Raw genomic sequence first — 18,276 nt, 5'->3', positions numbered from 1 at the left:
GTATACTTTTAGCCTGGTTTGTTTTTGAACTAGGTTTGGTTTAAATATAGAGTTAATTACTCCTGTTATTTTTAAATATTTTGCAATTTTTATGTTTATATCTTTTTCATTTTCATAAGTGATCATACATCCTAGGTAGTTAAATGAATTCACCTGTTCTAAGATCTTGTTATCTAATACTATTTTAGTTCTTGCTGGATCTTGTCCTTTAAAGGCCATAGTTTTTGATTTTTCCGTTGATATTATCATACTATAATCTTTGGATATCTCATTTAGATTTAAAATAGCTTTCTGTAAGTTATCTTCAGAATTTGTAATTATTATTTGGTCATCTGCAAAGAGGAGAGTGTTTAAGTTAACTGTAGGTGAAAGTTTCATTCCTTGATGTAAATTTTTACTCCATTTTATTATTATTTCATTTAAGTAGATATTAAAATGAGTTGCTGAGAGGGGACATCCCTTCGGACCCCTTGTTTTATCTCTCTTGTATATGATAGCTCATGATTTAATCTTATTTGTATTTGATTATTTTCATATATACTTGTGACAGCTTTTAGGATATTATTTGGTATTTGTCTTTCTTTTAATATGTTAAATTATGTTTCTTTTAACTTTGTCAAATGCTTTTTCAAAGTTAATAAATGCAATGTGTGTTTCTTTCTAAATTATATTCTCTTCTTTTCTCTATTATTAATTTTAGGCAGAAGGCTGGGTCTATACATGATCGTCCTTTTCTAAATCCGTTTTGTACCTCTAGAATAAAGTTTTCAGAATATTTCATTAGTTTGTTATTTAAGATTCTGCTGTATACTTTATAACATGAATTTAGTATACTGATACCTCTATAGTTTTTAGGGTCATCTCTATTACCTTTCTTAAAGATAGGAATCACAATTGCTTTTTTCCATTCTATTGGGGGGATACCAGTTGAGTAAATTTTATTTAAAAATAATAAGAGTCTTCCTTTGAATCTTGTTCCTGCGTATTTATATAGTTCTGAACCTAGCTTATCTTCTCCAGGTGATTTTCCGTTTCTTGTTTCTTTCAGGCTGATTTCTAATTCTTCTTCAGTTATTTCCTTTTCAGTAACAAATTTCTGAGTAACAAATTATTTATTTAAATTAATTATCATACCGAAATATGTACATATTTAAATGTCCCTCATCATCAATATTAACAGAGACAATGGCATGTTGTCCTTTAGGTCCTTCTATGTAATTCTGTTTATAATCATCATGACCCAGCTTCTTAGCTAACTCCTCTGATTTCTTTTTTAACATTGGGCTGCTAGTGCACACTCCTCATCCAGTTATAATGGAGAACCACTGATTCAGGATACTTACCTTCATGCTTCCATTTTTGGAATGTTACCTGTTTTCGGTGTGTCCATTCTTCTTGCAATTTATCTTGTTGTTGTGTAAAGCGTGTGGTCATAGATTTCATTACTCCAGTTATCTCTGCCAGATAATAAGTGGTATTGGACAAATCACCTTTGATTTGGTCTAGTGAGGTATTTTTTTTTATTTTTTTATTTTTATCCCAAAACAGAGCACTGAAAAATCTACACTTTTCTGATTAGGCATCAGTTAGTATGAAAGGTAACAAGTGTGTGCAACTGACATTATATTAGAAACTGCTCTCCCTTAGAAGGTAATACTCTATTTAACCTGAGTCAGTGAAAGGAATAATGAGTCATTCACGTGCATCACAAAACAGTGTGGAACAAAGCTGATGAGTCATTTACAAGCTGTACTGTGGCACAGTATGATCATTGTCTTGTGCTAACGTTAAACCATCAACCATTTACAAGCAATATTGATGACAACACAGAATGATAAGAAAACAATGTTTATTAACTTATTTGCTGATATTTTGCTGGTATTATATCCAGCATCTTCAGAGCACAAAAACAATTTGGTATAATAGTGGTACTAGTTTAAAAACCAGATGAGATGCAGTTTAGCTTCTGTTTATATATATATATATACATGTACTTCAGAAGATAACCTTGATGTGAAAGTTTAAATAATGAATAACCAAGATTTAATTAGTTATTACTCAAACATTGCAGTAGTCTCCATAATTATTTTTTGATAATGAGTACTGAACACTAACAATGAAAGAGTTGGGGGGGGACAATTTATTATTATTATTACCCCAAAACCTCATGGAGTCAAAGATTCATCTAGGACGTCCTTTTATCACACACACACACAGCTCATCATACCGTGCCTTGAACGCATTTAAACTCCTTGCAGACACTACACGCTTAGGCAAGGCATTCCAATCATTTACAACTCTGCACGAGAAAAACCTGCCTTTCACTCCCTTACTCACACCTTCTTTATACAGTTTCCAGGGATGACCTCTGGTTCTCCCCGATCTCCCACTATTTTCTGTAGAACTTCTCCAGCATTGATCCTATAACAACCCCTTACCAACTTGTAGGTCTCTATCATATCTCCCTCTTCCTCCTGTCTACCAGACTCTGCAAATTGCATCTTCTCAATTTTTCCTCATACTCGACATTCCAGAGGTTAGAAACTACCTTAGTCAGTCGCCTTTGGACCCTTTCCAACATCTCTTCATTCTTCTGAAAACTAGGTGACTAAATCTGGGCACAATAATCCATGTGTGGCCTAATCAAACCTTATACAAAGGAACAAGAATCTCCCTACTTCTACACGCCAGTGCCCTCCGCATCATTCCCAGAAACCTTTGTGTTGTCTTCACAAGTTTGGCTGTGTGTCTCCTAAATTTCATATCCTTATCCACCCCCAAATCTCTTATTTCTTCCACCTCCAACAATATATCCTCACCAAGCATACATTCTGCATCCCACCTTTGTTTTCCAAATTTCAATGTTACATTTTGCAACATTGAACTCACATCCCCATTTCCATGCCCAATCACTCAATTTATTCAAGTGTCTTTTTTCAAGGCCACAACACCTTCACTACTCTTCATGGTTTGTCCCAACTTTGCGTCATCTGCAAACAACTGAATATCTCCATCCAAATCTTCACCTATATCATTAATATACAAGTTAAACAGTAATGGCCCTAAAACAGACCCCTGAGGCACTCCACTAGTGACTTTCCTTTTCCTGGATATCACTCCTCCCCATACACAACTTGTTGATACCTATCAGATAGCCAGTCTCCAATCCAATGCACTAATCTAATATCCAACCCCATCTGCTCTAATTTGACTATCAATTTATCATGAGGTACTCTATCAAGAACCTTTGCGAAATCTAAGTATATTACTGTGTATCCTTCTCCTCTGTCCAAGGAAGCAGCCACTTTATTGTAATAAGTAAGTAGATTACTAAAACATGACCTCCCTTTAGCAAATCCATGCTGTCCATCAAAGATAATACCATTGTTCTCAACCCAACTCTGGATCCTGGTTCTCACAAACTTCTCCAACAACTTAACCACAACATCTGACACACAGATAGGCCTATAATTTGATGCTTGAGTTTGATCACCTCCTTTATGAAGTGGCACAATCTTGCCCTCTTTCCACTCTTTAGGAGCTCGACCGAGTGCAAGACTCATATTAAAAAAATATGTCAAGGTAGGTGTCAACTCCCTGCCACATTCCTTCAGAATAAGTGGTGATATATTATCAAGTTTCACAGCCTTATTAACATCTAGTTTACTCAACTCCCCATACACCTCTTGCTCACTTACAATCAGTCTCTCCTCCCCATCATCTAGTGCTCTCAATCTCTCCATGTAGTCACATTCACAAGATTGAAAGACCTTCATGAACTGCTCATTAAGTATCTCCACCACGCATTTTGAATCTCCGCCTACAAAGTATCTCCACCAGCAAAAGAAAGAATGATTATGGAAGGATGACATTGATAGGAGAAAATGGTATAAAGACAGCCTTACATAATCATTCTTTCTTTTGCTGGCTACATATCAAAAGAACTCCTCAGGATTCTTTTTGGCTTCATTAGCTAACTGCTGTTCATACCTCTCTTTAGCTACCCTCACCAACCAAGTCACCCTCTTTGCCTGGTCTTTGTAGACCTCATGGAATTGGTTATTTCCACTTCTTTTATGCTGCCTCCACAAAGCCCTCTTTCTCTGTATTGCATGTTTAATCTCTTTATTCATCCATCGCACACCTACCTTATTTAATCTTCTTATCCTTGGAATACATTTAGACATTGCATCTACTAGATAGTTTTTGAAAATCCCTCAAAAACTCCTCTTCATAATCACCTCACCCCCTTGTAGTTTCACATATACCCTTTTCTCACAGAGGTCCTCACACTGCTGGCAACCACCCAGGTAATCACCTCATGATCACTCTCACCAATTGGTGGGACATCTCATTTATAATTACATCCTCTGATGAGATGACCAAATCCAAGACCCTCAATCCTTGCATGCCCTCTGTTACATACTGTCTGAGGTAGTTATCCCTCAAAAACTCAAGAAAACTCATTTTCTTTACTTCCAGTTGCTATCTCATCATTTCAGTCTATATTGCCATAATTAAAATTGCCCATAATGATCACCCCTTTCTTATTTGCTTGGCTAATTTGATTATACATTTCATTTTCACCACCATCCACATTACCTGGTCTATAACAACATCCAACCAAGTATTTGATTCCATTGACCTCCATCTCACACCATACTGCCTCAAAACCACTGGCACTATTTCCCTCTTGCATCTCTACTTTGTATGGACATAACTCTTTCTCTGTTGTCAATAGCACTCCCCTCCCTTTTTATCCCTTCTATCCTCACAAAACACATCATACCCTTCATCTCTATTCCTGTCAAGATGCCATCCTCTTCCAACCATGCCTCACTTATTCTGACAATCTTTGGGTGAACAGACGCAATTAATGCAATTATTTTGTCTGCCTTGTTTCTTATACTTCTAGCATTTGTATACAAACACAACAGCTCATTTCTGGATATACAGCTAGTTCCACTGATACCACCCACTCAATGTGATTTCTCCATGCTCGACTAGGGCCATTTCCCTTTCTGCTTATTCATTTTAAAACCCTTTTCAATTCCAGCTGTTTCCTCTTGATCCCAGGTCATCCCATTCCTTTCCTCTCTACACATGCTCTCACCTCCTCTTGCAGCATCCACCTTTCTCACGGTGTACCCCTGTCCACCCTGAGTCTCCCCATTTCCCTGCTCCTCTTGCACACCCATCATTTTCTATACTCATACCACTCACTTCCTCATTCATAACCACCTGTTCAATCTCTCCTGATTCATCACTTCCTGCTTGATCTGATTCATTCTCTCTCACTCTACTCACTTTTCTATCTTCCAGAAGCAGTCTCTCCAACTCATGTAATTGATATATATAGTATATGTAATTAGAATTTAATTTTTCCACTCCTTTGTTAATGTGGCTGCAGGCTCAAATGCAAATTTAGGCAGTTCATACAAAGGCAGCATCATGCTTCTTCCTGGAATTCTGATTTTGCATCTTACAAAACAAATCATCCACAGAACTCATGTAATTGATATATATAGTATGTGTAATTAGAATTTAATTTCTCCACTCCTTTGTTAATGTTGCTGCAGGCTCAAATGTTTGTTTGTGATTGTCTTTAAGTGAGAAATGAATTTCATCACCCAGTTTGAGCCCACCACCATGTATCTTGGAAATGTGAGGTTTAAAAAGTTCCATGTTTGGTCTCTAGAAGTGACTTTCCAGATTATGTAAAAAATAAATTAAATTAAATAAAAAGAAAATAATAAATCCTTACCTGGCTACAGTTTATAAGTTTACAGAGTGTGTGTGTGTGGGGGGGGGTCATAAAGGTTTGTGAGGTCAGTTTACTTGCCATAGCAAATCATTCACAATGGTTAACAACATTATTCTCGATCTATCTTCTCATTCATTGACATAAGAGGAACTTAATATTCTTCCTGATGATCATGTTTTTTCTGTTGCTCCAATATGTGTTCCAATAATGGATTTCAATTACAATAGAAAATTTTATTGCTTCTCTGGAAATCATCTACTTTCATTAGCACAATTGCAGAGAAGCAATAAAAGTTTTTTGTGATCTTATTCTACAGCCATGTTGATACTATAAACAGATTATTAAATGAAGTCACATTTTGGAAGACAATAGAGTCCCAAAATATAACACACAAGATCATCCAGAATATGTGCTCTTGTCAGAATTTACAAGCATGGTACCTATCTCCACTTAATTGTAGATCACATTGAATATTCTACATATAAACTGACTAAATAGTTAAAGAAGATAAGGCACCTTATCTACCATGATCTTAAGCCAGCTTGCAAATATAAAGCTTTATACTGGCATTGTTTTAATTATTTTATTGAGCAAGAAAAGTTTATAATTGTGAATTGTGTTTTAATTATTTTTAAAATTAGATTTTCTAATTAGGCTGAAATATTTTACAGTTGTCTTAAACTGTTATCAGAAAAGATGGATCTCCAGCAGCTAATTCAGTCATGTCAGTTGCCTTACATTTCATCTTTCCTTAGAGAGCTACAAATAGTAAATCCTCTTCACTTAGCTGTAGAATGGAATAGGTAACAGATTTCTTTAATTAATCAGGCTTAAGATAATAAATAGAATATATATTATTATAATTACGGCTATTCTAGCCTGTTTTTGTTTTGGAATGTCCCTTATTTTAATTACATCGGCTATTATTACTCAAAAAAGGTATATATATTTTAGGACATTATGGGTAAGCATAGAAGGCAATTATAGCAGAATAAAAGAGGTGGAAAAATTTTGTACATACCTTGTTTCGATACTAGAATATATATAGTTATGTGCTACTTTTTCTATGGAATACAAACTGTGTTTTTATTAATTTATTAATAATTTTTGAAAAGTTTTATTTTATCCATTCTTGATTGATCCTTTAAAAAAGTATTAGAAAAGTTTTTAAAATTAAAAATGGTAAATTTTGATATGTTTACGGTCTATTCTATATATTAAAAAAAAAAAAATTCATTCTCCTTTCACCTTTCATTAAAGAATTAATTGCTGATTATCACTGACTTCCCACTTTTCTCATAAGGATTAAAAAAAAAAGTGCATGTACCTGCACTTCTCCAGCATGTATTTGGAGACAGAAAAATCAGGGACTGATTTTGTAAAGAGGGAGGAAAATAATCCTAGGATTGGTTAGTGTGGTCTTTATAACTGCAGAAATTCTACAAAAAATGCTATGCTTTTAATAAGAGTTTTTTCCATTTCAATCTGGATTTGATTTTTTGTTTAAAATATCACATGTTCTGTGTAATTGAGGCCAGACTCAATCAACATTGATTCTGGTTTCATCAACATTACTATTATTCCTCAAACCACTATTAAAAGCAGCCTTTTTCAATCTTTTTACGTTGGAGGCAGGGCCGGCTTAATACGGTAAGTAGACGATGCGTCGCATTGGGGTGCCTTTTTCAAGGAATGCTGAAGTGAGCAGAAAAAAAAATAAAAACACATTTTAATATTAGCACTTATTAAATGTGAATATGCTCTAAATATATTGTAATAAATACTGCGACTTTTAATAACATTTAACAAAAACTGCAAGTTGTTTTTTGCTATGTGTAATATAGAGATAGGAGAAGCGCTAGACAAGCCAGGAGTTCGCCCAGGATGTCGTATTACAAGGGGTGCCCTTACACTACCGACTTTCTTTTTTTTTTTTAAGTGCAGCACGCATTCACCAGTTAGGATGTGAGGTTCGCAAGTATATCCAGCTTAAATGCTATTACGAAGTGGCATTTGGACATTGTTTGTAAATCATCAAATTGTTGATTGCTAAAAACAGTGAATGTGTAGTTTAGCAATTTTATTTCACACTGTTAATTCACACTGAGGTAATTAAATTCAAAACTTAATCTAAGGCTTTACAAATCAAAGAAAAAATGTTGGCATTTCTGTAAGTATTTATTTTTATTTTTTATGTCTTACCAAATTTTTTTGTTCAGTAGATGTTTTATTTCAGAATGGAACTCCTGGAACTGAATTATAAATAACTATCTAATTTTCTATTGGTTTGAAAGTTTTCACAGGCAGTATTTAGTATGTATTATCTCATTTTACTTTGATAAATGAAGCAAGCCAATAATATTGTTGTATCTGCCGAAGCAGATACTTCTAATTCCGTAACATACTCTTTGTTTGTAATCTACAATCATTTGTTCATCTGTTGATGTTATTCTAAGGTTGAGAAATTCTATTCTATATTTTCACCATATAAAAACTGTTTACATGTATGCAACAAAAAAGAAAGTTCAGTAGTATTATTTAGTTTTTATTTTTTTCTTAAAAAATTCCAAATATGAAGACTTTTACTGATGTTGGAAATAACATTTGTCTTAGAAATACTAGACAATAATCTTCTCAGCTGGAGGTAAAGGCTAAAAGCTTAGATTACTCTGTGCTACTGAGAAAGAAAGACCCACTTCTTCAGAAGTCACACTAAAGCGCCTCAAGTGGTAATGCATAATACATCAGCAATGTCTTGTTTTGTTTTCAGTTATATCCTAAATAGAAATGCTGAACTCCATGGTGGACACAGGAAGTTAAAGAGGCAGTGAAGGAAAAGAAGAAAGCATATCAAAAGTTCATGGCAAATAAGTCAGTTTTTATTCATAGAGAATACAGGGACAAATGTAAGAAAGCGAAACGTGTAAAACTAGCTAAACAAAAGTCATGGGAGACTTTGGCAAGAACATAGAAAATAAATATCAAGAAGGTGGTAAGATATTCTGGAGGTTGTTGAACAAGCTTAGAAATGGAGGAAAGAGTGCTGTAAAGGAGTTAGAGATGATAAAGGTGACATGAAAACAGGAGAAAAAGATATCCTTGAAGTATGGAGTAATTACTTTGAAAAATTGCTAAATGAAACAAGCAGTGAGAGCACAGTGGTAAAAAACACTCAACAGGCATACAGTCAGGAATACATATCCATACTTGAAGTATAAAAAGCTATCAAAGGCTTGAAATGTGGAAAGGCAGCAGGATTAGATGATATTCGACCAGAAATGTTGAAGTATGGTGGTATAAAAGTCTTACAATGGCTGCACTGCATAGTTCAGAAAGCCTGGACAGAGGTACGAATTTCCGATGATTGGAGTAGAGCACTAATAGTACCCATATATAAAAAGGGAAATAAAACTGAATGTGAGAATTACAGAGGTATTTCCCTACTGAGTGTTCCTGGCAAGATCTATGCAAGTATACTTGAGAAATGGTTGAGAAGAATTGTGGAAAAAAAGCTTGGTGAAGAACAAGCTGGATTCAGGCCAAATAGAAGCTGTCAGGATCAGATCTTTACTTTATGACAAACAGTTGAGAAAACATAGGAATATAACAGAGATCTGTATTTAAGTTTTGTCGATTTGGAAAAAGCATATGACAAGGTGCCAAGAGAGAAGCTATTCAATACGCTAGAGTTATATGGTGTTGATGGGGCATTATATCAAGCAATATTTAGTCTTTATTTGAGTTGTAAGTCAGCAGTTAGAATTGAAGGAAGTACAGGAAGATGGTTTAATGTTAAATCTGGTGTGAGACAAGGATGTACATTATCCCCTCTGTTATTCATTATCTATATGGATCACATTATGAAGGAAAGTGGTATTAAACATGATATCAGAATTGGAGATGTTAATGTCAACTCTTTGCATTATGCAGACGATGTTATACTTCTAAATAAATCTGCTACAAGTTTGCAAGATTCCCTGACCAAATTGTATAACTGTTGTAATAGATATGGTATGAAGGTTAGCATTAAAAAAGACAAAGACAATGAAAATAGGTAGAATTGTTGAAAATGTCAACTGTGTTGTGAATGGGAAACCTGTGGAACAAGTAAAACATTTCAGCTACTTAGGCACGATTTTTAGTGAAGATGGTAAATTAAATATGGAAATAGACAGCAGAATCAACAAGGCTAGTATGGTAGGCAGTCAATTGAATAAATTCATATGCAATAAGAGAGAAATTAGTCGAAACACTAAATTAGCTGTATACAAGACAGTGTTCAAACCAGTTTTAACTTATGGATCTGAGAGCTGGGTCAGAAGTAAAACACTTGACCAAAGACTAGAGACTGCGGATATGAGAGTCCTGAGAAAGATTAGAGGCATGAACAGATGGCATCAATGGCAATATCATATAAAAACAAGGATATTAGGAAAGAACTTGACATTGTCAACAACCAGGAATGCATTAGCAGAGCTAATCTCAGGTGGTATGGTCACTTAAACAGAATAGGCGAGGAAAGATTAGCAAAACAAGTGTTCTCTGCCAGGTTGGCAGGGAAACGACCCAGAGGAAGACTAAGATATAGGTGGATTGATACGGTACAAAGTGCCTTAGATGATAGAAATATAAGATCTGATAATGTTGGAGTCTTGACAAGTAACATACTGATTTGGAGGAAAATTGTAGATAGGAAGTTAGTAATGATGTAAATTTTACATGTAGTACTATCATATGGTACATGTCAGGAATTTGATGATGATAGAAATACTGAGATATCTTTTGCAGTCTGATACAATATCAAAATAATTTCTTAATTTATGATATTCAAAATTTCACTTTTATTATCGAAAACTTATAAATTATTTGATGCAGTTACATAACCATACCACCTGAGCTAATCTCAGGTGGTATGATTATGTTGCTTAAATAGAATGGGATAGGAAAGGTTAGCAAAACAAGTTTTATGCTAGGATGGCTTGGATAAAACAAGAAATAAATGTTTTGATACAGTAAGAAGTCCACAAAAGATCAAAATATAGAAAGATTAATTTGGAGGAAAATTGTCAATAGGAAGTTAGTCATGATGTAATCTTTCATATAATAATAATATAATATAATTTAACTCCCCCATTCTATTATGGTATATATAATGATTTTGATGAATTTAGCTCTCTTCCATTCCGAAAGTAATTACTTATTTTGTAGGACCTGTAGCCATTGGCCAGGAAAGTATGGCAAAGATATTTAAGTTCAGTTGAAAGAGCTGCATCATTAGAACAAATTGCACTCTGTGTATAAGTGTTTTAGAATACCATATTGTTGGGCTCAGATGATGATGTGAATGTTTATGTAGATGATATCTTTTGTGTGTGTGTGTGTGTGTGTGTGTGTGTGTGTGTGTGTGTGTGTGTGTGTGTGTGTGTGTGTGTGTGTGTGTGTGTGTGTGTGTTGGCTTTCTACAAAGGGAAAAAGACAGTGAACCATCTGAAAGCCATGTGACTAACGTGTCAAGAAGAGGCAAACAATTATTAGATTCTTTTCTACTGAGAAGAGAATTTTGGGGTGTCGGCTGTGTAGGTGGGTAATAAAAGAATTCAAAGTGTCTTTTCCATGGAGCTAAATGGGAAACACATCATCAACAAAACATAACCACAGTAAGGATGTTTGAGGGAGGGGGGGGGGTCTGGAAAGTTCTGATAAAGACCTAGAACAAAAATGATATTAAAGCAACTGATATAAATAGAAGAAAGAACAAACTAGTAGCAGAGTTATGAAGGTAATTTATGTTCTTATATTTTTATATCCTCCCATGTTCTTTCTTGCGGTTATATCAGTTGCTTTAATTTAATTTTTCTTCTAGGTCTTTATCGGAACATACAAGCCCTTACTCTGGTTACGTTTTGTTGATGATGTGTTTGCCATTTGGCTCCATGGACAACACACTTTGGATTCTTTTGTTACCTTTTGTTTGAATTCCATAAAGCATGTTGGTTTTCTTTTATCTAATCCTGTGTGAGAATATGTCCAAAGCATGGTCTGCCAGTCCAGACTTTACACAATAATAATAGTAAATGTTTTTTTTTGTTCTCCAAGGCATAGGACGAGTGGGATCTGGAAAGTTCTGATAAACACCTAGAACAAAAATGATATTAAAGCAACTGATATTAATAAAAGAAAGAACATACTAGTAGCAGAGTTATGAAGGTAACTTATGTCGTTATATCCTCGTATCTTCTTTCTTGTATTTATATCAGTTTCTTTAATATCATTTTTGTTCTAAGTATTTATCAAAACTTTCTAAACCCCACTAATATGTAGCTCTGGTAAATATTTTGTAAACATCTGCTTTGTAGAACAAAAAAATGCATTGGCTACCATTATTATGGCAAGTCTGGACTGGCAGATCATGCCTTGGACATGCCCTCACAAGGATTGGATGAAAAAAAACCAATGCTTGATGGAATTTATTACATCAGAAAAAGTTTTAGAGTCGACTATGACTGTGAAGCATTCTCCTAACCTGAACAAGTATGGTTGCGTTGATTGACCAAAATTTGGTCAATAGATAAATTAGATCTGAAGATAAGTCTCCCAAAATTTGGAAGACTGTTATCTTCAGATCGATTCATACATAGCTATAATATATATATATATATATATATATATATATATATATATATATATATATATATATATATATATTGTTTTTTTTTTCAGGGGTGCTTAAGGGTCAAAGGTGTATAACTGAGAGGAGACATCCACATAGCCCTTAAAGGAATGCAGAGAACCGACCAGGGCTTCTGACCTAATGTCCAATCCTCACCTTCTCGTGGAGCACCCTATTGGGTATCTAGGATACTGAATGAACGAGGATGGGCTGGCAATTTGGGATTTAGCCAACCAAATTGTATTCTTATTGGCTTAAACCAGTATACAAAATGATGGTACAACATGACAAAATTTCATGCCAGCTGGGGCATCACCTGGTTAAACAAGTCCCCTTTGTTTTCACCAGGGAACCAGAGCGAACAGCAAAAAGTCAGCTACTGGAACAAATCTGAAAACACACCCCAACTCAACACCACCAGAGTTAAAGATCGGTACTATCAACATAAGAAGCCTGAATGGCAAAGAAATGGAGCTAGCTGAAGAATTAGATAAGTACCAGATCGACATAATAGGGGTGACTGAAATAAAAAAGACAAAAACTGGTGAGATCTTTCTGAACAATAAATTCAAAATGTTATATTCAGGAAATGACAATCAAGGAAAAGAAGGAGTAACCATAGTATATAACACAAAATACGAGGCTAATCTTCTTGAATGGCAGGCAGTCTCAAGTAGAGTGATGTGGACAAATATCAGAATGGAGAATTGGACAATGAGACTTATTTGTGCCTATGATCCCACAGAAGGTTCTACTAAGGTAGAAATGGAGGAATTTTTTGATGCTTTAGAAAAAGCAACTGACACAATGAAAAAGGAAAAGTTGGTCATTGTTGGGGATCTAAATAGCAGAGTAGGAAATGATTGTCAGACATACAAAAATATTTTGGGAAAATTTGGAGAAAAGAGCAAAGCTAATAATAATGGCAAATACCTGTTGGATTTTTGCTCAGGACATGGACTGGTTATTTGTGCACAAATTCACATGGTGAGAAGAAGCAAGTAATGAGAAAAGTCTCATTGACTATGTTATTGTTGATAGTGATGTTTTCATCCTGGTGCAGGACGCCAGAGTGTACAGAGGATTTGAAATTGGAAGTGATCACTATTTAGTCTTGAGCAGGATAAAATTGAATTTCGTATTGAAAAGAATAACATGTAAGTAAGTTTTAAAGCAAATAAAAGTTGAGCAGCTCTCAGATGCGAACTGTAGACTAAAATACACAAAGATTATTGAAGAAAAAATGAAAGAGTTTGAGAACAGGAACCAAACCTTGGAGATTCAGTGGCAAGCCTTGAAGTAAACCCTGATTGATTCAGCCAGAGAGGCATGTGGTGAGGTAGTCTGCAAGGATAGAAAAATCAGAACTCCATGGTGGACACAGAAAGTTCAAGAGGCAGTGAAGGAAAAGAAGAAAGCATATCAAAAGTTCCTGGCAAATAAATCAGCTTTTGCTCTTAGAGAATACAGAGACAAATGTAAGAAAGTGAAACATTGTGTAAAACTAGTTAATCAAAAGTCATGGGAGGACTTTGGCAAGAACATAGAAAATAAACATCAAGAAGGTGGTAAGATATTCTGGAGGTTGTTGAAGAAGCTTAGAAATGGAGGAAAGAGTGCTGTAAAAGGAGTTAGAAATGATAAAGGTGAAATTTTTTTGGGGGAAAAAATATCCTTGAAGTATGGAGTAATTACTTTGAAAAATTGCTAAATGAAGCAAGCAGCGATAGCACAGTGGTAAAAAAAACTCTCAACAGGCATACATTCATGAATACATACTTGAAGTAGAAAAAACCATCAAAGGCTTGAAATGTGGAAAGGCAGCAGGAGTAGGTGATATTCGACCAGAAATGCTGAAGTATGGTGGTATAAAGTTACCACAATACTCACAGTGGCTGCACTGCATAGTTCAGAAAGCCTGGACAGAGGGACGAATTCCCGATGATTGGAGTAGAGCTCTAATAGTACCCATATATAAAAAGGGAAATAAACTGAATGTGAGAATTACAGAGGTATTTCCCTACTGAGTGTTCCTGGGAAGATCTATGCAAGTATACTTAAGAAACAGTTGAGAAGAAATGTGGAAGAAAAGTTTGGTGAATAACAAGCTGGATTCGGGCCAAATAGAGGCTGTCAGGGTCGGATCTTCATTTTATGACAAATAGTTGAGAAAGCAAACAGAAATATAACAAAGATCTGTATTTAAGTTTTGTCGTTCTGGAAAAGGAATATGACAAGGTGCCAAGAGAGAAGCTATGCAATACGCTACAGTTATATGGTGTCAATGGGGCATTATATCAAGCAATACTTGAGTTGTATGTCAGCAGTTAGAATTGAAGGAAGTGCAGGAAGATGGTTTAATGTTAAATCTGGTGTGAGACAAGCATGTAAATTCTTCCCTCTGTTATTCATTATCTATGTTAATCACATTATGAAGGAAAGTGGTATTAAACATGATATCAGAATTGGAGATGTTAATGTCAGCTCTTTGCTTTATGCGGATGATGTTATACTTCTAAATAAATCCGCTACAAGTTTGCAAGATTCCCTGACTAAATTGAATAACTGTTGTAATAAATATGGAATGAAGGTCAGCATTAAAAAGACAAAGTCGATGAAAATAGGTAAAATTGTTGAAAATGTCAACTGTGTTGTGAACGGGGAACCTGTGGAACAAGTAAAACATTTCAGCTACTTAGGCACGATTTTTAGTGAAGATGGTAAATTAAATATGGAAATAGACAACAGAATCAACAAAGCTGGTATGGTAAAAAGTCAATTGAATAAATTCATATGGAATAAGAGAGAAATTAGTCAGAACACTAAATTAGCTGTGTACAAGACATTGTTCAAACCAGTCTTAACTTAATGGTTAGAAGTAAAACACTTGACCAAAGACTAGAGACCGCAGATATGAGAGTCCTGAGAAAGATTAGAGGCATGAACAGATGGCATCAATGGCAATATGATATTAAAAACGAAAATATTAGGAAAGAACTTGACATTGTAAGCATCCAGGAATATGTTAGCAGAACTAATCTCGGCTGGTATGGTCACTTAAACAAACTGGGCGAGGAAATATTAGCAAAACAAGTGTTCTCTGCCAGGTTGGCAGGAAAACAATACAGAGGAAGACCAAGATATAGGTGGATTGATACTGTACAAATTGCCTTAGATAATAGAAATATAAGATCTGATAATGTTGGAGTCTTGATAAGTAACAGACTGATTTGGAGGAAAATTGTAGATAGGAAGTTAGTAATGATGTAAATTTTTCGTGTAGTACTATCGTATCCTATACACCCCTTGAGGGTACACGTCAGTAATTTGATGATGATATTATTTTTCAACATTACACTGCACCGAATTGGGACTTTAGATCTTCCATTGGTTACAATTTGAATTGTTTCACTTACTCATTAATAAAGGTCAATCGTAACATGAAATATAAGTCAGTTAATAAAAAATTTTTTTATAATTTAGTTGGTTTGGTGTTGTATTACCATTAAAAATAAGTTATGAATAAGTATGTAGTGATCTAATGTAACTCATTCCTCTACAATATTTAAAGGTACCAATGGCATGACTATAAACAATTTCATTTCATTGGAGTTAATTACTGTAGTTATTGTGTAATTTATTGTTTATTCCACTGCAGTATTCTTCGTTCTTGACAAAGTTGCACATTCTTGTAGCACACAAGTCAGCATTCCATCCATTCCCACTGCTGTATTCACATCATTATTTTCCAATATGCTGAGCACCTCCAATTCATCTATATCATTCCTGAAATCAGTCTCTGTCATATCGGTAAATCCAGAATCTCCATCTGAATGATACACCTTTGCAAAGTGATCACTCAGTAACTCAACTGTTTCTTTTGCTTCTGTCACCTTCCTTCCATCAGCATTGAATAAAATCATTTTTACATAGTCATTCTTTCTCTTACTATTGCAAAGAAACTTTTGGATTTATTTTCCGTACTTAGCTAATTTTCTCTTATAATCTGATTTAGTCTTTCTTACCATGCTAATCACCCTGCTTGCTTGCACTTTATGCTGCTCATGAATATGCTGATTACTTTTTCTTTATATTCTGCCCACAATGTTTTTATTTATTTTTTGCAGCTCCTGATTTATATTGCTACTCACCTTCTTAATCCATACTTGGTTTATCCTCCTGACCATGGGTATTCAGTTTGATACTGCTTCTCTCAAATAATCCCTCACCAGCGACATCTTTCCTTACTTCTTAAGCCATGGCACACAAGTTACCTCTCAAGTTTGTCATAATCACCAACTTTGTAGTCTTTTATATAAATCCTTTCTTGACCGAGAATTCCACATGTTTAGCAACTTCCCAGAACATGAATTTTTAGTGATATGAAGCTGCAATAAATCAACTGATGCTCAGTATTCATAAACTAAGTTTATTTACAATGTCATTGCTCGCTACACATGTGTTATGGTGTTTTGCTATGAATTATAATTTTTAACTATTTTTTTTTTATTGTTGTTAATAATGGCAGATAAAAATCGAAGTAAGAGTGCTGTTGTTTCCAGTGAAAAAAAGATGCACATCAACCTATTAATTAACATTACATGTTAAGATCAAAATTAGTAAATTTAGTGACAGTGGTGTATCGAACACTGAGATAGGTTGCGTAAACTAAACTGACATCACACTACTGTTGTTATATTTGTTAAAAATAAACATAAAGTTCTTAGTAAATGAAAAGTGCTACACTAGTTAATAATACATACTAATTTTTTAAATAATGGCTTCACATATGTAAGAAAAACTATGGGAAAGTTCTGATAAACACCTAAAATAAAAATGATATTAAAGCAACTGATGTAACCATCAGAAAGAATATTCTAGTAGCAGAGTTATGAAGATTACTTATGATATTATATTCTCATATCCTCGTGTTAATTGAAAGAGATTTATTATTATTTAGAGATGATTATAGAGAATATTATCATAATATTAATCCTACTGGCTGCGCTGTTGTTTAAATATAGGATTTTTATTTATTTAATCCTGTATATAGAGATGATCTCTGTTAAACAATTTTTTTTTTATTTCTGAGTGTTTTTATTTATTGCACAAGGGTTCACTCCAATTGGTGCAATGACTTTTTTTTTACTATTTCTTTCAGAATCCAAAAAACACTGACTCAAGACCAAAATACAAAATAAACACATTTAATAAAACAAAAACCATATATATACAATTCAAACAATATTACATAACTAACTACAAATTTAATTGGATCCAAGGCCTTTTTATAAAATAAACTTACACTTAAGACTAGACTAAACACTTTGTTTGCACAAACACAGAATGTTCATAGCCAGTTTCTTTCTCTGTCAAGGCCCTTTTCCAAAGATATATGACTTTATTCTTCATTTTCACAGGATCCTTTCTCATCACTCATGTAGCACACAATAATTCTTCCTAACTCAATTCTGTCTTTGCTTTTTAGTAGAAATAATAGTTAGATCCGGCGTCCTTAAGACAGATGAAACTCCCCAATTAGCGTTTCCACGAATATTCCTTTAGAACATAAATAGCAACTTCTTCTTTTATTCACTTATGCTTATTGACAGTCTCTTCCACTTTAAAAAAAACTCGCAGTTCTACGATTCCCCTTTCGGAACCTACTATAAATCTTTCAATTAGCGTTTCCTCCAATATTCCTTTTAAAACGCATACAGCAATATTTTCTTTTAATTATCAATACTTATTCCACTTTGAACTTCATAGTTCCACGATTCCTTTTTCAGAATATACCCCCTCCATGTGGGGCACCTGTTCGTGGTGGAGGGGACCTCCCAGT

General features: G+C 34.4%; 1 protein-coding gene across 3 annotated transcripts in view; it reads left to right on the top strand.

Moving 5' to 3' along the window:
* LOC150110309 (dynein axonemal heavy chain 12-like) overlaps window positions 1-18,276 on the top strand; it is a 213,866-nt gene that overhangs the window by 142,167 nt on the left and 53,423 nt on the right. For all 3 annotated transcript variants that reach the window (XM_090392772.1, XM_090392764.1, XM_090392781.1), the window contains one exon: window positions 6,436-6,567. In XM_090392772.1, the coding sequence (XP_090248898.1) occupies window positions 6,436-6,567 (132 nt within the window). The remainder of the gene's footprint in view (window positions 1-6,435; window positions 6,568-18,276) is intronic.

The sequence above is a fragment of the Typopeltis vanoorti genome, chromosome 1 (genome assembly GCF_054136105.1).
Source record: "Typopeltis vanoorti isolate ZY-2024b chromosome 1, IOZ_Tvanoo_1.0, whole genome shotgun sequence".
In the NCBI taxonomy this organism is placed as follows: Eukaryota; Metazoa; Arthropoda; class Arachnida; order Uropygi; family Thelyphonidae; genus Typopeltis; species Typopeltis vanoorti.
The sequence above is the reverse complement of the archived record's forward strand: the minus strand, read 5'-3'. Positions and strand labels throughout refer to the sequence as shown.